Genomic DNA, 23,826 nt, shown 5'->3' with positions numbered 1-23,826 from the left:
GCTCCTGCCTCTCATGACTGACTTTGCTTCCTGGGCAGCATCTCTTCCCCTCTTTCCTCAAGGCCATCCACAGATTTCATCACATCACATGACCACAGACATCTGCAACCATCATAACCTGTGCAAAGGTTGCCAAGCACCCGAGTCATGATCACAACTTCAAAGATTGGATGTAAATCCATTTTTTCCAGCACAGTCATAACTTTGAATGATCTCTAAACAAATGGTCATTAAGTGAGGTCTACCTATAGTCTAACATCCTTAGTTAGAATATCAAGGATTAAATAATAAATCAGTTCCAACAATTAATGCAAAAGAAATTGTTTAATTTTTGGGAATTGACACAATAGATGTTGCTCTGTATTTGCAATAATACTTACATGCATCTACACATCATTTAAACACATCATTTACGGAATGCAAAGAAGATGGCCATCAGGTGACAGCTAGTGGCATTAGTAGCGTTGTATATTTTGTCAACTTCCAACTTCGATTTGCTTTTTAAAGAGAGAAAGTTAAATCTTGTCTGTTCAACACCTCTCTCAGTCTGACTCCCTGCTAAATCTATAATGCGGATGGCCCTCCCTTCAACAGGGGAGAAGTGAAGTTGCTTCCTAACAGACAGGTAAATCTCCTTGTAAGAAAGGAGAAAAGAACAAACATGATTCAGTTTCCAGGCAGATGAGAGGAAGGATGATTATGAGAAACAATTTGATCTAGTGTTTAAGGCACCAGGCTAGAAATGGGGGAAACTACAGGAGTTCTAGTCCTCATTTTAGGCATGAAAACCACTTGAGTGATTTTGTGCTAATCACCAGGAGACAATGAGTTCTAGTCCCGCTTTAGGCATGAAAGCTGGCCGGTGACTTTGAGGCAGTCTCTCTCTCACAGCCCAGCTCACCTGACAAGGTTCTTGTTGTGGGGAAAATAGGAGGAGGAAGATGCATTGGATGTAACAAAGGGGTACAAACAAAGAGCCAAGAATCATGCTATCTAACCCTAAAAAACTATGTCTTTGTCTCCCCCCTCCCCTTCTTCAATGAATCCTTTTGGCAGGGAGAAAACTCCGTGTCCATTGATGGGAAATGCGATGATTCAACCTTATTGGGAAATCTGTTGTCAGAATTCAAAGAAACCCTGTCAAAATGCTGAGTGCTCTCAAAATCGGGCACAGCCCCTCGTCCTTCTGGCCCTCCAGACGAGCAGCATCCCGAGGAGGCTCACGGGACTGATACCAGTGGAGCATTCGATTTCTCTCCCTCTGTGCGCATGTTTGATCTCCCAGGGCATGTGTTTTCCATTTTCTCCTCCCTCCTGGGTTGTTGTGTTTGTTCTATTTTTTGTTTTAATTTTGTTACGGTTTACACATCTTAGGACTGTGCTCTCCTCTCCCCTCCGTTTGGAATGATCCAACTATAGCAGAGAGATCCTCGATTGGATTGACATCATGGCAAAGGAGAAAACGGGGTAGGGGAGATGCAGAATCCATATTGGAAACCCAACAGCATCCCTGGGTGTGCTTGCGCCTCTCCTGGTGTGAGAGGAAGTCAATTCCATTTATCGTTTTAAACTGCCCTGCACTTAAAAGGAGAAAAAGGTCAGAATGTCCCTCCTCTGCAACCAATTGGGATGCGTCTTCCCTCCTTCCCTACGGCTGTTCCAGAGCATTTCCTGCTGCCCCAGGCTGGGATTGGTTGATCCTCTCTCATCAGGGTGGGCTCCCACAGGAATGTTTCAAGTCCAATGCAATATCTCCTTCCTGGAATTAACGAAAAGTAGCCTAATTAGAAGTCCAAAGTCATTGTGTCTGTGTGGATTTGGGGGTTTTGTGATTATTATTATTTTTCCTTTCTTCTATGTTAGGTTGAACAATCCAACAGTGGGGCCAATCTGCCATGCCCAGCTTTTACAAAGCCCACACTTAAGCAGATGGCCACAATCTAGTGACAGTTTGTTTTAAAAGTGTCCTCACTCCATAGTTGCAGCCAGCGGTTTGTTTTTTGTTTTTTTTTTTGTTTTTTTGTTTTTTTGGCAAACTCTTCTTTTTCTCCTCTTCAAGATTGGAAGATATTAGTGATGATCAGTTACAAATAGGGTGGGGCACCTTGATCGTTGTTAAAAGTGAATGAGAAATTGCACCATGGCAGCCCTTAACTCGATTTTTTTTTTAAATTCTCTCACAGTGAAACTTCACTATTGGATACTCCAAGCACTGATATTTAGAATCCTGAACTTTTGGGGGGGGGGGTAGTGGGGGGGGGGACAGGATGGAACGAACAGAATCCTTTGGTCTCTGGCTTGCATTATGTCCTCTATGTTTCAAGACATTTGGTGCCTCAATATTCTTCTGTGTGGTCAGGGGTCTTTTTTTTTTTTTTTTTTTTTTTTAATATCAGTACAGTAATTATGTCTGTTGGGAGCCGAGCTGCAAGATTTACTGAGAATAATTTAGCATTCTCCCAATATTGCAGCAGAGGCTGGTGAAGCAGTTATTGCAAGGAGCAAGGCGGGGAGTGTTATTTGTTGACTTTTTGTGGATTAGTGCAGATTTTGTTGGGGGTTAGGAAATCTGCGCATATTCAGAAATGTCTTAAAAGAGCAAATGCTCCTTGAAGTTAGTGGGTTTTAAATATATATATCTATATATATAAATATATATATTCCTGGATGAAAACTTGTCACTTTAGCATGTAGAGTCTGTTCTCTTACAGTGATTCTAAAACTCTTCTGAAAATTGTACAATATGTTATGTTTAAAAGAAAAAGTTATTTACTATCGACATTCCCCCACAAAACACATACCACAAAGCTGCTGTAAGAATTTTTTGTGTCAAGATGATCGAATAAAATTTCAAAACTTACAGAATTTAAAAATCTTTTGAATTGTGCCTTGAATCTTAATGGTGAATGCAGGATTTTTAAAGGTATTCAAGCCTTTTTCCACTTGGTTCAAATTGCCTCCTGGCCCTTAACAACAGATACTGGATTGAAATCCAGATGTTAAAGGAGTTTTAATCATGGTTCCTTTTGTAAGATTGTGAACCACCATCATTGCTACCTTCACCCAGTCACTTTAATCAGACCAGTAAGAGGGAGCCTATCATTACTTTTCTTTTTTGTCCATTTTGTTTCAGAAAGGCTCCCAGATATTATCCACACTGCTGGGGAACAGGGATATTAAGAAAATAAACTTCTTCAATTTGCATGCGAATATAGTGGGATTAATCATCAGGAGAGCAGTTTGGATGGATCTCTTCATTTTATTTTGTGTGTCACATTTGTGTTACACAAAAGAAACAGCAACTCAACAATTCAACAAGTGGGCTCAAGTAGTTTTAAGAGAGTGGCGTCCTCTTCCATATCCTTCAAAGCCATCATTTTGAGCCAGTTTTTTGACAGAGTATCTCCTATACCTATGAACAGAGAGAAGGAAACCCACAGATATTATTAATAGCTCTTCCCAACGTCTCACATTTGTTAGGGGAGCACCACACATTGGCCCAAGACAAAACAAGCCCTTCAAGACTTGGGCTGGAAATTGAGGAAAGCACAGAAAGCTCTAAGGGGTGTCTTGGTTCATTAGAAATGCTTTCCCCCTGTAGATTACCTCTAATCAAAATATATGGCTCAGACTCAACATCCCCTTTGCTGTGATTCACTTGAATATTATCTTTGACCAAAGTAGGGATGTCCAGCCTTGGCCACTTTAAGACCGACTCAGATTAGATCCTGCAACATAATCCTGAGACACATACATCTGCTTTTATTCACTTTAAAACCTGTGGACTTCCAACTTCCAGAATTCCCCAGGCTGGAAAATTCTGGGAGTTGAAGCCCAGGTCTTAAAGTAGCCAAGGTTGGACACCACTGGGCTAAAAGTTCCACTTAGACACCAATTGCTCCAGGGAGAAGTCTCCTTTTAAAAAAGATCCCTTTTTAAAATCATCAGTCGGCTTTGGCAACAACTTGGTGTTCAATAAAGTTAGCCAAATTTAATGGAAGAGAAGCCATTTTGAAGTTGCTAAATAACCTGTAGCAAGGGGACATTAAAAAAGTCTACTTTTGTGGGGGATTAGTTTTGAAGGCCACATTTCTTGGGAACAGTCTATGGAGGATTGTACAGTGTAAATCAAGAAGAGCAAGATCAGCCTCTTCCATTTCATCTCAGCAAAAGAGGGCCTGGTTTGGCAGATGCGGCCACTTTGAAAGGGTGTTTTTAAATTACATTCTGAATTTCTAAGATCTAAGAGGTGGTATTCTCTCAATAAAAAATGCTGATCTTAACTAAACGGAATCTTTCTCAGTCTTGCCAACTTGAAGATACATGGACTTCAACTCCCAGAATTCCATATATAGGTAATCCTCAACTTTTGTTTAGTGACGGTTCAAAGCAGTGGTGGGTTCCAACCGGTGTTACCACCGGTTCTCTTTCCGCACACACTTTGCGTGTGATCGCTCCGCGCAAGCGTATTAATTTCTGCCCAGCTGAGGTGCAGCAATCCACTCTGCCGCACCTATCAGCTGGGCTAAAAAACGACAAATAAAGGTAGGTATAATGCGGGGGTGGGTAGGAGGGCCCATCTCACAGTCATAAGAGAACCGGTTCACTGATGTCACAACATCACCATTACCGGTTCGCCCAAACCGGGCTGAACCAGGAGCAACCCACCACTGGTTCAAAGTTATAACAGCACTGAAAAAAGGTACATATGACCACTTCTCACACAGCCATTGCAGCATCCTGATGGTTGCATAATCAAAATTTGGGCACTTGTCAACTGGCATATATTTATGATGGTTGCACTGTTCTGGGGTCATGTGATCACCATTTGTAACTTTCCAGACAACTTCGGTCAAGGAAGATTAACTTAATGGCCATATGATTTGCTTAATAACTGTAGCAAAAAAGGTCAAAGTGGGGCAAAACTCGCTTAACAACTCTCTTGCTTAGCAACAGAAATGTTGGGCTCATTTGTGGTCGTAAATCGAGGATTACCTATATCCACAAGTTGCTATGGTTGAAAAAAAAAATTGACTTAAGGCATTCCTCTTTGCACCTGTTCTGGGTAACCGGGTGTGTGGCCCATGAAATTAGATTCCAACTTCCTTCAATCCTAGCTAGCATAACGGTTGGGAATAATGTGAGCGATAATCCACTATCATCTTCAGATTGTATTAGGTGTACAGACTATTTTGAATTGTAGTAGGTAAGAATTGGAAGGGAATTTAGAGATCTAGCCCAGAGGTGTCACGCCCGCAGCCCGGATGTGTCAGGCACTGGCTATGTCCACGCCCGGTTTAGCGAAGGGGGAAAAAGTCGCGATATGTCATGTGAAGACATCGTGACGATGCAAGTTTGGACACCCCTGTTCTAGCCCAACTGCCCAGAATTGGAATTCATCTTTAACAAGATTTCAGATAGGTAGTTATCTAGCTTTCCAACCATTCTTCCTATGTTTTCCTTCTTTACCTCTTCATTACAAACCCCACACCCAGTAGCATGATGATGTTGCCTACTGGGCAATGAAATGTCTGCAAGCAAACAACCAAGGTTGAGAACTTCATTACCTTCTCCTTAAGAAGATCCAGCTTCTCCGTATCCTTCCTAAAACATCCTTCCTAGGACTTGGATCCTCATTAGTAAAGATTTGCAAATGTAGCCAATCAAATGAAAGTAATCCAGTAAAGTAGCTTAAAGTAAGTAATAGCACTGCCTAAAATAACATAACCCTGCTTACTTAAGAATCAGCAATCTGGTTTGAAACAGCTTTCCCAAAAACTGCCTTGCTAAAGATAATACTTAGAAGTTCTTCCTATATAAAATAAGATCAGGCATTGATAAAGGGATACATTTCACCTGCAATTATGTGGTTTGGATTTTGGATCAGCTGAATTTGTAAACTCGGCTATTGCGTTTTACTCAAGCCACAGTTAAGCAAATCATAATTTAGCAGGGTGTGATCTCAAATATCTGTATAAGTTGATGAACAGTTGCATCACATTGGAGTTAGTTTTGGGTGGGGTTGAAGAAAACCCCTCCCCTATTTGTAGGAAAAACTACATTGTTTAACAAATTACAAATGGATCTCTGGACCTCTTGAACTCATTCTTTGTAGGAATTAAATCTTCATGCTCTTGAAACTTACTTGTAAAATTCAGTGTGTCCGGGCTATAAAAAGGAGGAAATTAAAGTTAATAGTGTATTAGAGGAAGTTTGAAGAAGGGTAAATGCAAACTTCAAAGAAGGATATTTTCTGAATCAAGAACCACCTGCAGCAGAATCCTATTCATTGAATATCTCAAAAGCAAAAAAAAAAATGGGAAGATGTCCTCCAGAGGGTTATGGTCATAGAAGATGGTGTGATTGCACATAACTCACAGTGTCTTGATCACACCATTGTCTTTTTGACTTTTTGGACTATATCCTGCAGGCATCCCTAATAGTGGTTCTTGTTTGCCCTCAGCAATGAGGAAAAAATGTCCTAGATCGGTATTTCTCAACCTTGGCAGCTTGCAGATGTGTGGACTTCAACTCCCAGAATTCCCCAGCAAGCTGGCTGGGGAATTCTGGGAGTTGAAGTCCACCCATCTTCAAGCTGCCAAGGTTGAAAAACATTGTCTTAGATTACAGTCTTTAATGGGCTATTGATCCAAATGATGCTGAAGTACCTAAGTACAGAATGTAAGACATTTGCAATGTTTCCAGAGCAACCAGCTAGGCTCCTCACCTCCCTGTCCCATACAGAGCTCCGCTCAACCAATGTCGAGGTATCTTCGTGGTTCTCTCTGCAATTCCTTCATTTTATTTATTTATTTTTTTACTCTGAACAGGGATCGTCAGCAAACCTTTTCTCCTTTTGACCTCCTCCTAACTCCAAATGGGTTTATCCACAAATTGAAAAGCGGCTCTGATCCCCAGTTTTTAATGTCTCTCCAATTAGAAAACTTATCCATTTATTCTGGAATTTCCTGTTGTCCTAGACAAGTAATTGGGGGGGGGGGAAATGTCTACCCCTTATTCTAAAATATCGTCACATTTTTGTCTTTACAAAGAGCCTTTGCTGAAGGAGTTTGTTACATCCTGGCTTTCAACAAAGGGCCTCTTGAATTTCTTCTGGTTACATGCTAGAATTTTCTGGGTTCATGTGACCCACCAAATCCTAAACATATCACATTAAAGCAGTATGCACAGCTCACAATTAGGCTGTGCAGTCAAAAAAAAAACTCTCAAAATGCTGCGGACCAGTTCTGGAAAAGTGAAAAGATCCCAACAGAGGAAGAAATAATTAAGAAAATCCTGGACTGTACGGAGATGGATAAATTAACGAAAGAAATAAAAGAAAAGGAAGATACAGAATATTATCAAGTATGGACTAAATGGTATGATTGTCTTGAGATTAGGGAAAGTAAATGTGAATAAATGATGGAGAGAAGAAGGTGAGAAATATGCAAAATATTGTAAATGAAGAAAATTAAAAATAAAGGGACAATAAAGATAATGATAATAAAGGATGGGAAAAATGGGGAATGTATATAGTAGAAAGTAAGAGGAAGTAGAAAGTAAGAAGAACGAAACTGATATGTAAAAAGAAACACGTGTTTGTGTTTTGTATGTTGTGTTGTGTTGTGTTGTTGTGGTAAAACCAATAAGAATAATAAAAAAACCCGCTGTGGCCAACGTTTGTAGAAAAACACCGCCTACGGTCTGACCTAAGCATAGTACACAAAATTGTTTGCTACAACGTCCTGCCTGTCAACGTGGCATGGCTTGGTGGGCGTAGCAGGAGAAGGATACTGTAAAATCTCCATTCCCTCTCCAATCCAGGGGAAGGATACTGCAAAATCCCCATTTCCTCCTGATCAGCTGGGACTCGGGAGGCAGAGAATAGATGGGGGCAGGGCCAGTCAGAATTTTTACTACCTGTTCTCCGAACTACTCAGAATTTCCACTACCGGTTCTCCAGAACTGGTCAGAACCTGCTGAAACCCACCTCTGGTGCCTATCGTCCCTGTCCTACTGTCCCCATTTATTTGTACTCATTTCCTATGTTCTTGTCCATGTTTATTCTTGTACCTGTTATCTTGTACGTGTTTGACAAACTAAAAAATAAATAAAATAAAAAAGCAATTCTGCCTTTTTCAAATCTCCGGGTGCAGCTGCCAGAACTTTCCCAAAGTTGTCTCTCAGTTGTAATGATTCATGGGACAAAACAGGACAATTACGAAAGCCATGAGGAGAAATCGTATTCACATTATGGAGCGAATGGTTGCTTAACTTACGTTCAGATTAAGGGTCCTTGGTACTCTCTGAACTTAATTGTACCAATAAAGGAGAATATTTGTAGCTCAGGGTTGAAATGAGGGGTCGTTGGTGCTCTCTGAGCTTGCTTGCTTTCTTGCAGGCGTTTTATAACCCTAACTAGATAACAACATCATCACTGCAAGAAAATAAGCAAGCTCAGGGAGTTTGTTTTCTTGCAAACGTTTCACTGTGCTAGCATTTACCTAGTTTGGGTTGTAGGAAGTTAGCACCCACCCCTTTCCTAGAAGAATGAAATATTTTGGGAAATATTAAAAAGGCAGACTATTATGTTTCCCTGGATGAGAAATGGAAAAGCATGTTTTAAAGACGAAGCAGCAGCTCCCATCTTCCTGCCCCCACCCTTTGTCAATGGGCCAGAGCAGAAACTCAATCTTTGTCAAAGGACCATCATCTGCAACACAATAGGACCCATCTAGCAACAGAAACTAACACAATAGGACCCATGTAGCAACAGAAACTCACCACATGGCACCTGGGAAGATTACATCAGCCAGCAAGGCTAGCTAAGACCCCCCACCCCCTGGGAGTCTGACAACCAATCAGGATACTCTTTCTGGGCCCCAGGAAGTTCAAAGCCAGAGAGGGCATAAAACCCGGGGACTCACTGCATCTTGGCCCTTTTCTGTTCAGGAACTCAAACCATGTGATCCTGTCCACCATTAAACCATCTTTCCAAGCAATCTCCATGTTTCCAGTGTCTTTTTCCCCACTTGGAGCTGAACCCAGAAGGATATTTCTTCCTACAGGATAGTGAAGCATCTACAAGAAAACAACCAAGCTCAGAGAGCACCAAGGACCCCATGGTCAACCTGAGCTACTAATATTCTCCTTTATTGGATATGTTCTGATTAAGTTTAAATCCAGTTTTGGGTTTGCACAGATATTTCTCAATTTACGGCCAATTGCTTTAACAACCATTTGAAGTTATGATGGATCCTGAAAAAGCTACTATGACCCAGATTTGAAGTTCTGACGTCCGTCCCCTCCATGGTCATCTGGTCACATGTGGGGCATTTGGCACCCAATCTGAATTTACAGCTGTTTGCAGCATCCCGTGACCACGATTTATGACGTTTTTGCAAGAAACCAGGGTTTACTTCTGGTTTCTTGGGAAAAAATGCCCCATAGCGAACAATGGGTTCACTTAACAACTGCAGTGCTGGTTTAAAGACCGCTGCAAAAAAGGTAAAATTGGGCATGATCACGTCATGGCCTACTTTATGACTATCACGATTTACCACCAAAACTGTGGGCTCGGTTCCGGTTATAGGTGTACAAATACCTGTACTTGATTCTGCCTGGTTTTTGGCCACCAGATGCCAGGACTGCATTAGGAATGGGCAAACTGAGGTCATAAAATAACAGAGTTGGAAGGGAGCTTGAGATCTTCTAGTCCAGGGGTCACCAACCTTTCGGACCTCAGGGATCACTAAGTTCATAATTTTAAATCCTGCGGACCCACCTAGTCACATTTCCCCCCGCCCCACCAAGACACGCCCACAGAACCGGTAGTAACAAATTTTACATTTCACCCCTGGTTGCTACCGGTTCACCCCAGATCGGTTGAACCGGTAGCGGCGGTGGTGAGGCTCCACCCACCCGCCCGGACATCTCTGCGCATATGCAGAAGCTGCACATACGCCCATAAGCGTGTGCGCACCCACGAGTGAATCGGTAGCAGCCGAAATTGAAACCCACTACTGAACTGAATGTCATGTGCATCAATCCTAGCCTGACCCAAATTCCATTCTTTGCACCAATTAAAAGCAAATCAAAATACCTGTGACAGCCTCATGTCTTCCAGTGGATACTTGTGGTATGTATATCAAGTCACCCTCCCAACCAGCTGTTTTATTTAAGGGGGTTTTGCATTCATTCCTGCAGCCACCGTTTTTGTTTTTATTTGAAAATCACTCCGCCAATATTCAGCATCGGAATTTCAGCAACGTGGTTTTCAGGAGTCCATGTGACCCCAGGTTGCCTATCCCCACTAGGACATGATTTGATTGGGCACATAAAACATGGAACAAGAATCTGATTGGACGAGAGGCAGGGTCACATACTTTCTACCAAATGACTTATTTTGTCTTATTATTTTTCACTTTCAAGGCTGCTTGCCTCCGCATCAACCCTGGGTGGCTTACAATAAAAAATAAATAAATAAAGGAAAACAGCACATATCAAACAGCACTGCTGGCACTGATGATGTTACCTAAGTGGGTAATGAAACATCTGCAAGAAAACCACCAAGCTCAGAAAGCACTAAGGACGCCATATATCAAAGAGTCAGTTGTCTTAAATGGGCAGAGATAGATAGATAGATAGATAGATAGATAGATAGATAGATAGATGATAGATAGATAGATAGATAGATAGATAGATAGATAGATAGATAGATAGATAGATGATAGATAGATTATAGAGAGATAGATAGATAGATGATAGATAGATAGATAGATAGATAGATAGATAGATAGATAGATAGATAGATGATAGATAGATAGATAGATAGATGATAGATGATAGATGATAGATGATAGATGATAGATGATAGATAGATAGATAGATAGATAGATAGATGATAGATAGATAGATAGATAGATGATAGATAGATAGATAGATAGATAGATAAATGATAGATAGATAGATAGATAGATAGATAGATAGATAGATAGATGATAGATAGATAGGTAGATAGATAGATAGATAGATAGATAGATAGATAGATGATAGATAGATAGATAGATAGATAGATAGATAGATAGATAGATGAGAGAGAGAGAGAGAGAGAGAGAGAGAGAGAGAGAGAGAGAGAGAGATGGATGCTATACAATTTTGGCTTCCTTGCTTGAGTAAGCTATAACTAGATTTTGTTTTTATTTCTGCTAATCACTTAAGAAATGCGTGAACTAAGAAACAAACCCAATCCCCTTTAGCCCTAGACATTCTTCCTTGCTATCACTCCTTACCTTTCGGCGGTACAATGACTGAAAGACAAACAGAGAAACATAATGATAAGAAATTATTTTAGTCATTAAAGAGATATCAGTTCAGCTCCTATTTTGAATCCATGGGTGGTGGTTGATTTTGTTGCTGTTGTTTTGGTATCTTTGGCTTCTTGTGGATGAGTCAACTATTTACTGATCTCATTTCTGCTTAGCAGGTTCCCTAATTACGATTTTTTAAAATCTGTACAGGTAGTCCTCAATTTACAACAGTTCGTTTAGTGACCATTCAAAGTTACAATGGCACTGGGAAAAAAATGACTTACGGCCGTTTTTCACACTTACAACTATTGCAGCATCCCCACAGTCACATGATCAAAATTAGGCAACTGGCTCCTATTTTTATGATGGTTGCAGTGTCCCGGGGTCATGTGATCAACTTTTGTGACCTGACAAGCAAAGTCAATGGGGAAACCAGACTCACTTAACAAACGTGTTACTAACTTCAGAACTGCAGTGATTCACTTAACAACTGCATTTACCTGAAAGAAAGAGTAAGTTTCCCTAATCCTTTAATTTTAAGAACCTTTAAGAGGTCATCCTAGATCCGGGATGGTGAACCTATGGCACGCATGCTACAGCTGGAGGCATGCGAGCCGTCACCCAAGAAGAGCTCCACCATGCATGCATGGGCACACCTCCTGCTGGCCAGCTGATTTTTGGGATGCACAGGGGGGTGGGGCGCATGCAGGAGAGGCGTGCGTGTGCATGTGGGGGTTGCGCGCACATGCACAGTGGGGTCACGCATGCATGCGCGGGGTGCAGGGGGGAGCGCAGGGGGTGTAGCATGCCCCCCCCGCGACCCGTTTTTGGGCCCAGGAGGCTGCAGGGAGGCCTACTAAGACCAATGCGGGCGTGGGGGGGCATCACACCCCCTGCGCTCCTCCCTGCACCCCGTGCATGCATGCCTGACCCCCCTGTGCATGTGTGCACGAAGATTCTGTGCATTTGGGAGTTCGGAGAATCCCCAAATCCTACTCCTGGCTGGCCCCACCCATCCCGCCCCTCCCAGAAGTCCCCATATGGCCCGTTTTGGATGCAGGTAAGTGCAGGGTGCATGTAAAGGCTTGGGGAGGGTGAAAAACGGGCCTACCAGAAGTTTGGGAAGGCTCCAGAGGGCCTCTGAAGCCTGGGGAGGCCATTTTCGCCCTCCCAGAGACTCAAGGAAAGCCTCCGGAGCCCAGGGAGGGAAAAAACGCCCCCCCGCCGTGATGCAGGAGGCCAACTAGGCCACGCCCACCATGGCCACGCCTACCCAGCAACTGGGCAGAGAACCCCTTGCTAAAATTTTTGAAGCCCACCCCTGAGCTTTTGCAATATCTATTCAACACCTCATCCTTGTGGTCCCAGAATCCTCTGGGCAAGGGGCTTAGTGCTCCCCCTCCCTTTTCTCCCTGACTGTACCAAGAGCTTTTTTTGCAGAGCAAAACTCTCCGTTTCCCCCATGGCTTCCAAAGAAACAGACACTTACCTAAACGTAGGGACCTGTCTTAGGGCCGACGCCCACACCTCTGGTTCCCTGTGGATATAAACCATCAGATGACGTCACAAGAGGTTCTCTGGCTTATTTCACCCTGTTTCTATGTCACCCAATCAGAGAGGGTGGGCGGAGCCTCCCGCAGCTGCTGTTACCAGTTCTCCCGAACCGGATAGAACTGTTGTGACCCAGGCCCAAGTAGGTAGCATTAAATACAAACAGTTCGAAAACAAACACATTTTATTAGAACAGCTGAGAATTAACTCATTCTCAGCGTAGTCCAAACTAAATTAAAGCAAATTCTTCAAAACACCATTCCACAGTTTATCACCTGACCTTGGGATAATTAGGCAAACTGCCAAAGGCTTCTCTTGGCAAAAGTTCAGAAGCAGAAGACGCCGACAAGAAATGAATACAGTGAAACAAGAAGCAATTCTCTCAATGTTGTTTTCCAGCAAAGAGGCCAAGAGCCGTTGCTGGTCTTTTAAGCCTTATGGGAGGGGCCAATCATCTCTTGGCCTTACTCCTGAGTGGTCCTCTCTGCTTTATCTGCTCCTGCCTTCTGGCAGCTCTTCTCATACATGCACTAGGAACAGGCTCCTCCTGTTCCTCTGCCTCTCTACTGTCAGCCTCTGGAGGCTCCAAAGTCCGCACATCACTCCTCGATGGCCCTGGCCCCATGTTCTTCCTCAGCCTCATCACTGTCCGACTCTGCTGCCAGCTCCGCAGGCTGCGGGTGGATCACAACAAGAAACAGCTGAATACCACCACTGCAAGCACCCCACAGTTCAACCCTGACCTACAAATATTCTCCTCCCTCAGTAAGCAATGAATCCACCAGAAGCATATTAAATTTTAAATATAATCATCACCTTCAATCTTGATCATTACGACTTGATGGAAAATAGCTTCCGACAAGACTGCAAGGGAGGTCCATCCTAGCTCAGGCAGAAGGGAATTTCCAGAGGGCCAAGGAGACAGTCAAAGACAAAGTTTCTCTCACATTCCTGTCCTGAAAGCTATCAGGGGAAACTGAATCACAGTCACACCTTCCTGAATCCAATGCAGGTAGTCCTTGACTTACAACGATTCATTTAGTGACCGTTCAACTTTACAACGGCACTCAAACAAGTGACTTACAGCCATTTTTCACACTTACAACCTTTGCAGACTCCCCATGATCATGTGATCAAAATTCAGATGCTTTGGCAACTGGTTCATATTTATGACCGTTGCTGTGGGGCAAGGTCATGTGACCTCCCCTTTTGTGAACTTCTGGCCAGCAAAGTCAATGGGGAAGACAGGTTCACTTAACAACCAGATTACTAATTTATCAACTGCAGTGATTCACTTAACAACCGGGGCAAGAAAGGCGGTAAAATGGGGCAAAACCCACTTAACAGCAGAAATTTTGGTCTCAATTGTTATCATAAGTCGAGGACTACCTGTAAGACAGGATGGAAATATTCTGTTCCAAGGAAATGAACAGAGGACCCGAAATGAAAATGTTTTACAGGTAGTCCTCAACCTACAATAATGTATTTAGCGACCATTCAAAGTTATGGCAATGAAAACAGTGACTTACAACAGGTCCTCACATTTATGACCATCGCAGCATTCCCCACAGTCATGTGATCAAAATTTGGGCACTTGGCAACTGGCAGATATTTACGACGGTTCCAGCATCCCAGGGTCATCTGATCACCATTTATGACCTTCCCAGACAGCTACAAGTCAATGAGGGAAGCCAGATTTGCTTAATGACCAGGTCATTCACTTAACCACTGCAGTGATTTGCAACTGTGGCAAAACAGGTCATAAAATTGGGTGCAACTTACTTAACAACCCCTTTGTTTAGCAACGGGACTTCTTATTGGTTGTTAAGTTGTGGTCTTATCAGCACCTTGAATTGTATCTCTCATGCAATATCTCTCTGTTATTTCCCAAGCACGCGGCTGCATTCTGTACCGTTACAAATAATCTCCAAAGATACCCCAAGTAGATCTAAGAAATCCCAGGAAAGCTATCTCTGAAGAGCATTCTAATCCAGTAGGATTACTTACTTCCAAGGTTAATAATATCTTTCTTTCTTTTCTCTCCATTCTATACACATCCAAGCATCCATTCATTTCAAACAAAGACACCCAGTGTTTTTCAAACTTGGCAACATTAAGTTAAGCAGCTGGGAATCGAAGCCCGCACATCTTAAAAGTTGCCAAGTTTGAAAAACGCCAAGTTGGGATGGAAAAAAACTATATAAGTTTCTGAATCCAATTGTTTCTATGTCTGAGGATTTGTTTTTGTCTGCACTAAGGGATCTAATTTAGCCAAGGTATGTCTGTTAACCAGCTGCCAAGGCAACTGACAAAGGTTAATTGGTGGTTTACTGCCAAGTGTCCAGTTCCAACTGCGAAACACCTCCTCCACCAGAGGTGGGTTTCAGCAGATTCTGACCAGTTCTGGAGAACCGGTAGCAGAAATTTTGAGTAGTTCAGAGAACCAGTAGTAAAAATTCTGACTGGCCTCACCCCCATCTATTCTCTGCCTCCCAAGTCCCAGCTGATCGGAAGGAAATGGGGAGTTTACAGTAACCTTCTCCTGCCATGCCCACCAAGCCACGCCCACCAAGCCACACTCACAGAATCAGTAGTAAAAAAATTTGAAACTCACCACTGTCCTCCACCCATCCTCCACTGTCTTGTCTAAATTTTCTAAAGAAGACTCTTCAGCAAGCAACGTGTTTTGCAGATGTTTGCCAAATAAATTTGGATAAAAATCAAATTCTCCATTTAATTAAAAGCCTAAACCAGGGGTGTCAAGCTCGATTTCATTGAGGGACGCATCAGGGTTGTGTTTGACCTCAGAGGGCCGGGGTGGGTGTGGCCAGCTCAACAACACTCGTGTCGGTGGCACCCGTGGTGGCCCGAGCGCTTTGTCAGCGAAAACAGGCTCCCGAGCTCTGTTTTCAGCTATGGCAGCTACTGCAACTCTCTGCCAGTGAAAACAGAGCTTGGGAGGGCTGCCCACAGCCTTCCCAAGCTCCATTTTCATTGGCAGAGGCACCACGGGCCGGTCCTTCGCAGTTTCCAGGGTGCGCCAGATCTAAGTACCTTTGCGGGCCAGATCTGGCTCCTAGGCCTTGAGTTTCACACAGGGCTGAAATGCCCCCGGTTTGGACCGGATCGCCCAATCCGGTAGCGATGGCGGCGGGTGGTTCGGAGAACCGGTAGCAAAAAATCCCTGCCCACCCCATGCCCAGATGAGCCCCGTGATCATCAGAGGCTTTTTTTTTTAACTTTTGAAAGGATTTTTTCTTCGGTGGAAAAAATGCTTTTAAAAGTAAAAAAAAAAAAAAGCCTCTGATGTCGCGGGGCTCAGCTGGGATCGTCGGAGCCTTTTAAAAGCATTTTTTTGTAAAAAAAAAATGCTTTTAAAAGGCTCCGACAATCCCAGCTGAGTTGCCTGATCGTCAGAGGCTTTTTTTTTTCTTTTAAAAGCAAAAAAAAATGCTTTTAAAAGAAAACAAAAGCCTCTGACGATCAGGCAACTCAGCTGGGATCGTCAGAGCCTTTTAAAAGCATTTTTTTACGACCTCTTCGGGGGAAGAGGTTATAGAAAAAAATGCTTTTAAAAGTTAAAAAAAAAAGTTGGCCACGCCCACCTAGTCACATTATACCCCCACCCCCACCAAGCCACGCCCACAGAACCGGTAGTAACAAATTTTACATTTCACCCCTGTCTTACACTCATTGGAAGATAATTCTCAACTTACTTGTTCAAGCCCTTCCTGGAAAAAAAAAGAAAAGAAAAAGGCATATAAGTGAGAAATGTTACTGCATCTTGTTTCTAATTTGCTCAAACATTGAAAAATGGCTAAATTTGCATAGAATGGTAGGTGCAAAATCTGATCTTCTGCCTGCCTGGTTAGGTGTGCTATCAGTTCCTTGTTTCTCTTTTAGAATTAAATACATGTACACATATACGTACTTCTTCAAGTTAACAAGAATCATAATTCTTGCCAGACAGGGCAAGTACCCCAAAACAACTTTAATTAAAGTGCACCTGCAGAAATTTCGAATTGATTGCAGGTAGTCCTTGATTTACAACAATTCATTTAGTGACCGTTCAAAGTTTACAACGCCGCCATTGAAAAAAGTGACTTAATGACCATTTTTCACACTTATGACCATTGCAGCATCTCCAGGGTCACGTGATTTTCATTGGGATGCTTGACAACCGGTTCGTATTTATGACGGTTGCAGTCATAAGTCCTGGAGTCACGTGATCATCTTTTGCGACCTTCTGACAAGTAAATTCAATGGGGAAACCAGACTCACTTAACAACCGTGTTACTAATTTAACAACTGCAATGATTCACCTAACAAATTTGGCAAGAAAAGTTGTAAAATGGGGCAAAACTCACTTAAAATTTTTTTCACTTAGCAACATAAATTCTAGGCTCAGTTGTGGTCGTAAGTGGAGGAATGCCTGTATTAGCGTCTCTATTTTTTTCATAATGCATTTTAAATGTACTATTTTATGGTTGCTCTCTATGGGAAAGCATTCAAATTATGTCACCCATGAGAAGCATCATTAAAATCAAGGAGATGGTCCTCATGACAAGCCTAGGTCTTGTGGTGCTAATTTAATCTGCACCCCACACATTAATGCAGGAGCGGGGGAAAACTGGCTCACAAATGCAGTAAATGATATTATTTAAATAAATGTCATCCATTGTTTCCATTCCAGTTTTGAGAAATGTAAGAACAGTACAGTACGTTCTTACAGTGTATTCCATGCTGAGGCAGGAAAAGTACAAACGCTAGGTTAAATACATTTAAATTAAAAGAAGCCCAATTCTAAGGGACAATGAGATAATACCGAATCCGAAAGGCTTATAACTAATGAAAGTTTTTTTTTTTTTTTTTTTTTTTTACACAAACACACAGACAAACATACAATGTATTTTTTTCTGAACAGAGTATTGGCCGGTTCACAAATTTAAGCAGTTTTTAGTAATTTCAACTAAATTTACAATTTATATATTCCTTTTTTGCGAAAGGCTTATAACTAGTTGTAGACCCGTTATGTAAAGGGGAGAAGAATTTATCAGTTTTTTTTATTTTTCTTTATTTTATTTTGTTTCAGCATCCAGCAGGGGTGGAATCTATATGTCTAATGTTAAAATTTATTTGATGTTTGGGTCATTTTCTTTCCTTTCTTGTACACAATTTTTTTCTTTTTCTTTCTTTCTTTCTTTCTTTCTTTCTTTCTTTCTTTCTTTCTTTCTTTCTTTCTTTCTTTTTGTTGGTGATGTTGGATATCTGTTTTTCTGTTTTGCATTTTATTCTTGTTGATAAAAAAATATGTGTGTGTGTGTGTGTGTGTGTGTGTGTGTGTGTGTGTGTTTCTATTGAAGTACCTGGTCTACCCCAATATGGGAGGGAGCTTACTGCTTCCCTTTCGCCTTTCAGCTCCAATCTGGGAGCCCTCAAGCAGTTTCATTCACGACAAACCATTTTATACCAAATTTATATTTGCTGATAAAGGAATATCCTCTGTGGCTAAGAGGTTAATACAACTGCCTAATATGTAGGCAGCCCAAGTTCAAATCCAAGTAAGGGTATGGCTAATATATAAAAGAGGTATGCAAGTTTTGGTGTATTCGGGTCTTTTCCCAGGTAAGATTGAGAGTATCTTGGCGACATTTCGACAAGGTCCCACTCGTCATCTTCAGGCTGGTGTCTTCGGCTTCGTGCTTGTGCGAGGAAAGGGTGATCGGAGCTGCCGTCTCTGTATAAATACTGTTGGGGAGGTGTGGGGTGCTGCTTTGTTGCTGTGAGCGGGTTGGTCGCCTGTGTTGTAACATCTTGATTGGTTGATGGAGTTGATGTTTGCAGATTAGTCAGCTGTTTTGTAACATCCTGTGTGGGGGAGGTCCTTGATGTGTGCCCATTAGTCTTTTGTGTTTTAACGACCCGGGTAATGGGCTGTGTGTTAACATCCTGAGTTCTAGTGTTGTGATATCCTGAGTTTTTTGATGTAATGTCCTGAGCAGATGGCTGTGATGCCACATCCCGGGCTTTGGTTTGGCTCCGAGTTTGAGGTCTTGCCATGTGTTCATGGCATGTGTCAGTTTGCTTTGTGTGGGGATCGGACGGGGGTGCAGCAGCTGGTGATGCCGCCGTGGTCTGGCTTCTGGATGGTGGTTGTATTTCGTCTATGGAATGGGTTTGGGTTTGAATCTGGTGAAGACGATTGGTGGTGGTGTCATATGTTATCTTGGGTCCGGTGTTAATCTTCATGGCTGGGACTCTTCTGTTGACTAGGGCTAGTTTCCAGATGTCCGGTAGGCGGGAGGTATTGTCGCGTTTATTCATGTTATTGGGGTGTTTCTCTATTTCTCTATCATGGAAGCCATCGAAAAGCTTGCTGGCTGCCAGAAAAAAAGCCTAGAAACTAGTGGATTGTGATTTCACTGAATTAGGGCTACATAAAAATCTTGGTTTACGTAGGAAGAACCTGGCTAAAGAGAAATACATCCATCTATCTATCTATCTATCTATCTATCTATCTATCTATCTATCTATGTTTTTTCCTTCTAGCCAGGTTTCTCCTACGTAACCAAGGTTTTTCTGCAGCCCTAGCTCAGTAGAATCACATCCACTTGATTCTGGGCTTTTTTCTTTTCTGGCAGCCAGCAAGTTTTTCCTGCCAGGTGAGAGACTTATATAGATCTATTTCCAGCTCGTTTGCTTTCATCAGTAAGCCACACCCACATCTTATGTATCCTCCCTGTAAAGGTATAGTATCTATTTTCTTACTTCTTCGTAGGGTTTATGTGTGTTTTTTCCTTCTAGCCTATCTATCTATCTATCTATCTATCTATCTATCTATCTATCTGAATGATAATACTGAATTCTGTCCCCATGTATAATATGATTTTTATTTTTTATTTTATTAAATTAAATTAATTATAATTAGATTTAAATATTAAAATTAATTTTAATTAATGCATATATATTTATATTTCAAGGGCAGTATACATAATGCTCTTGCCTCCTATTTTCCCCCAAACCATCAGCCTGGTTTGATTAACTGACCTGAGGATATACATCTACTTCATACTATAGGAAGATTAGAACTCACAATCTCTTGGTTTGTAGTCCAGCACCTTAACCACTATATCAAGCTGATTCTTGTCATGTGCCCACCTCCCCTCATTCAAAAATGAAAAACCAGGAACTTCTATACACACAGAGCTTGTTGTGCTTTTGGTTGATCCATAGACATCACTGCATGATTTTGACAAACCATAGTCTTTGCATGGCAGGCTACTCTAAACATGATTTACTCAACAGTTCTCTTGGTCACCCAACCAAGGGGGAGACCTGAATAATCCCCTAGGGCAGGGGTGTCAAACTCGATTCCATTGAGGACCGCATCAGGGTTGTGTTTGACCTCGGGGGGGGTGGGGGGCGTGGCCAGGGTGGGTTTAGCGAGCTCGATGTCACTCGTGTCGGGGGCGCCTATGGTGGCCTGAGTGCTCTGCCAGTGAAAACAGGCTCCCAAGTCCCAAATTGCAACGGCTTCTTGCAACCCTCTGCTAGTGAAAAACGGAGCTCGGGAGGGCCACCTGCGGCCCTCCCGAGCTCTGTTTTCACTTGCAGAGGCACCGCAGGTCGGTCCTTTGCTGTTTCCAGGGTGGCCCCACGGCCCAGATCAAAGCACTGCATGGGCCAGATCCAGCCCACAGGCCTTGAGTTTGATATCCCTGCCCTAGGGCCTAGGCTAAATCTGGTTAGCTAAACTAGTAGTTTGGAGAGTTATATGATGATCACTCATGTCAACCGATCTCCTGTGAGGCTTTGAGCTCCCAAAATAAGGATGGGATAAAAGTTCAATCATTAATAAATGAATACAAAGGAAATAGGAGTTCAATCCCTGATAGCTCTAATCAAAAGGATCTATTTGCAGGTGGTAACCGAGACCTTGAAATACTGCAGACAATCCAAAGAGATGCTGCTAGATGTTATGGTCTCACCTGGACGGGCCATTTCTATCCTTTCTTTTGGCCATGGCTGCTCTAGGTTCTTTGTGGCCTTCAACCTTCAAGGTTTTATTTTGTGACCAGAACATAGTACAATGAGACTTACACATAGTCATAGAGTTCATTCAAGGCATCTTTCCATTTGTCTGAGGAGCTGCAGAAAAGGAACACAAGACGTGGAAATGTAAGCGAGAAGGACATCACAAGGACATATACCATGTTTCTCCATATATACGACCTACCCTGAAAACAAGCCCTAGTCCGATTTTCACATCTGTGCCTAATATAAACCCTACCCCCAAAATAAGCCCTAGTTAAGCCCTGCCCACCATCTGGTTGTACGAGGTGGGATGAGGTGTAGGCGGGGGTGGGGGGATGGAGCTGCCCCATGCACCCCACACCTGCTTACATGAGGACTGCTGTAGCCAGGCCTCCCATGCCTTGACACCTCTCGTGCCATTGCCCAACTTCTTCTGCAGTCGTTTGCAGATGCTCATGGCCAGACACCATGTAGCACATTGCGTCGTTGCCACTGCTTGTGACAGGATGCAACATGGCTCCTTGCACCGGTGCTGCCACTCATGCGCGCAATGGCACAATGTGCCACGCAGCCTCCTGCGTGGTCGGGCAGTGGGCAACAGGTGTCAGGGCATGGGAAGCATGGCTGCAGTGGTCCTAAAGTAAGCGGGTAAGACATCCCCCGAAAATAAGACCTTATTTTGGGGTCGAAACAAAAATAATACTTATTTTCAGGGAAACACAAGTAAAAGCCTAATCGTATATTAACCACTTAATTGGTTTATTTATTAAGAAAATTTATATGGCCATCCAACTCACTCATAGTATTATCCATGCAACTTTGTCAAAAAGTCCCTGTCCACTCAGCCCAGTACAGCACAACCAACACAAGAATTACATTGATGTAATTACATTACATCAAGAATATCTTAGACACCATCAACAGACTCCTGCAAGCACATTGAATCAGCATAGCACACAAGCCAACTAAAGCCCTTGTCACTTGAGTCATTCCCCCAAACTCTTTGTTTGTGTGTTTTCACACCATTTCATGATTATCTTCAATAGTTTCCTTCCTGTCTACCTTATTTGTAGACAATTTCATCCTTGGTTTGTTGAGCTGCACAACTGCCCAAAAGCTGCCTTAGGAAGACTTACCCACTTGTAAGGTTTGTTTATATCACCATTGCATCAAAAAAGCCAGAACCTAATCATGACTAAGATAAGATGATGCCTGTTGGAATCTTTATGTTGATAGCATGGAAGTTGTGGGAAGACAGGGAAAGTAATCAAAGAGGGACTGGATCTAAATCACTGTTTTTTTAACCTGGATAATTTTAAGGTGTGTGGACCTTCAACTCCCAGAATTCTGGCTGGGGAATTCTGGGAGTTGAAGTCCACGCACTTTAAAGTTGCTGAGTTTGAAAAACGCTGGGCTAAATAAACAAGAAATAAAAGGCGAGAGAGTTTCAAGCTTATTTTATAAGCAGCAACTTAGCCCACGTGGCAAGAAACAATCATTATTCTTGTTTTCTCAATCTTCCGTAGCTGGGTGAGCCTTGACACTAGGGAGAAGCAGAACTGGTACATGCCATACCAAATTTTGGGCCAAAATAGAACAGATTACACAAAATATACAATATATTAGTCCACATACAGTATGCCATTTTTCTCACTGTATATTATTTATTATTGTTTATAATAAGGACTATATTTGCCAGCCCCAAAGTTCAAACTTCTCAATAATTAGGAGGGAGGGAGGGAGGGAGGGACGGAGGAAGGAAGGAAGGAAGGAAGGAAGGAAGGAAGGAAGGAAGGAAGGAAGGAAGGAAGGAAAAATGATCCGTACCTGCAGTTATAGCCAAAGCAAGTTGGTTTGGTTGCATTGCATGTCTGACAGGAGATAGCTTCATAGTGGTTTAAGCCTGAAAAAAGAAGAAACAGGGCAAATTAATTAGTCACCAAAGAAAAGATTTAATATTTTATATATTTTATATTATATTATATATTTTATATTTGCACGCAGACACACACATACATGCACACACACTATGCTCAATAAAAGTTTTAATGTTTTTAATGTTTTTAATTTTTAAATGTTTTTTATTAGGATTTTAAATGTATTGTGAGCCGCCCTGAGTCTTCGGAGAGGGGCGGCATATAAATTGAATTAAATTGAAATTGAAAAGAACAAATATTCTGCACACCAAAAATGTTACAGAGCTGGGAAACAGAGCTTTTTTGGAATCTTGGAGAGTTGTTTTTGTTTGTTTGTTTATATTTTGTATTTCTTTAAATGCTCATCTCCTTCAGGTGGAAGGGAGAGCTATTAGCAGGGCAGTGGGCTTGGTTCAAGAGCGGAAGGTGCTTTAGGACAGGAGTCTCCAACCTTGGCAACTTTAAGACTTGTGGACTTCAACTCCCAGAATTCCTCAGTCCTTTAAGTCCACAAGTCTTAAAGTTGCCAAGGTTGGAGACCCCTGCTTTAGAAGGCGTGGTCCTGGAACTCCTTTCTGGAACTCCTTAAAGCAGCTGCATCAGCATAGCTGTTCATTGAAGCAGAATCCCCCGAAAAGACCTGTTTGGTTTAAGGACCTGGGCACAGGCAACAGGCAACAGGCAACAGGCATACATCCCTACCAGGAGTGTCCACAGAGTGTGGCCAAAAAACCAAGATGGTGGCCACAATTTAGGACCAAAAGTCCCTGTTTTTTAGGTGCATCATTTGTCCCATCTTGACTATTTTGACTAAACCCTGCAAATACCCTTCATTTCTGGATACATCAACACACCTTCTTGACTTCAGATCCATAATGATCTGTTGCTGAGTTGTTAGGTGAGATGCCCTCCCTTGAACCAAAACAACTGCCAATGTCATCAAACCCTGGCTTGCCTATTCATTGACCAGATTTATTATAGACCACTGACTGCAACAGATTCACCACAAAAATCCG

At 42.3% G+C, this 23,826-nt stretch overlaps 2 protein-coding genes across 4 annotated transcripts in view; one reads left to right on the top strand and one right to left on the bottom strand.

Annotated features, from left to right (window-relative positions):
- Window positions 1-2,227, top strand: part of AP3D1 (adaptor related protein complex 3 subunit delta 1) — a 52,974-nt gene extending 50,747 nt beyond the window's left edge. For all 3 annotated transcript variants that reach the window (XM_070943923.1, XM_070943916.1, XM_070943908.1), the window contains one exon: window positions 1,057-2,227. In XM_070943923.1, the coding sequence (XP_070800024.1) occupies window positions 1,057-1,152 (96 nt within the window). In that variant the 3' untranslated portion in view covers window positions 1,153-2,227. The remainder of the gene's footprint in view (window positions 1-1,056) is intronic.
- Window positions 2,228-3,311: 1,084 nt separating this feature from the next.
- Window positions 3,312-23,826, bottom strand: part of IZUMO4 (IZUMO family member 4) — a 30,577-nt gene continuing 10,062 nt past the window's right edge. The window contains exons 5-11 of the mRNA XM_070931802.1: window positions 22,722-22,797; window positions 20,961-21,008; window positions 16,577-16,591; window positions 12,799-12,846; window positions 11,292-11,309; window positions 6,146-6,168; window positions 3,312-3,412 (exon numbers count right to left, since the gene is read on the bottom strand). Of these exons, the coding sequence (XP_070787903.1) occupies window positions 3,312-3,412; window positions 6,146-6,168; window positions 11,292-11,309; window positions 12,799-12,846; window positions 16,577-16,591; window positions 20,961-21,008; window positions 22,722-22,797 (329 nt within the window). The remainder of the gene's footprint in view (window positions 3,413-6,145; window positions 6,169-11,291; window positions 11,310-12,798; window positions 12,847-16,576; window positions 16,592-20,960; window positions 21,009-22,721; window positions 22,798-23,826) is intronic.

This window comes from Pituophis catenifer, unplaced genomic scaffold (assembly GCF_029215685.1).
Source record: "Pituophis catenifer annectens isolate HBS135680 unplaced genomic scaffold, rPitCat1.0.hap2 SCAF_1, whole genome shotgun sequence".
NCBI lineage: Eukaryota > Metazoa > Chordata > Lepidosauria > Squamata > Colubridae > Pituophis > Pituophis catenifer.
Note: the sequence above shows the minus strand (reverse complement) of the source record. Positions and strands in the feature narration are given on the sequence as shown.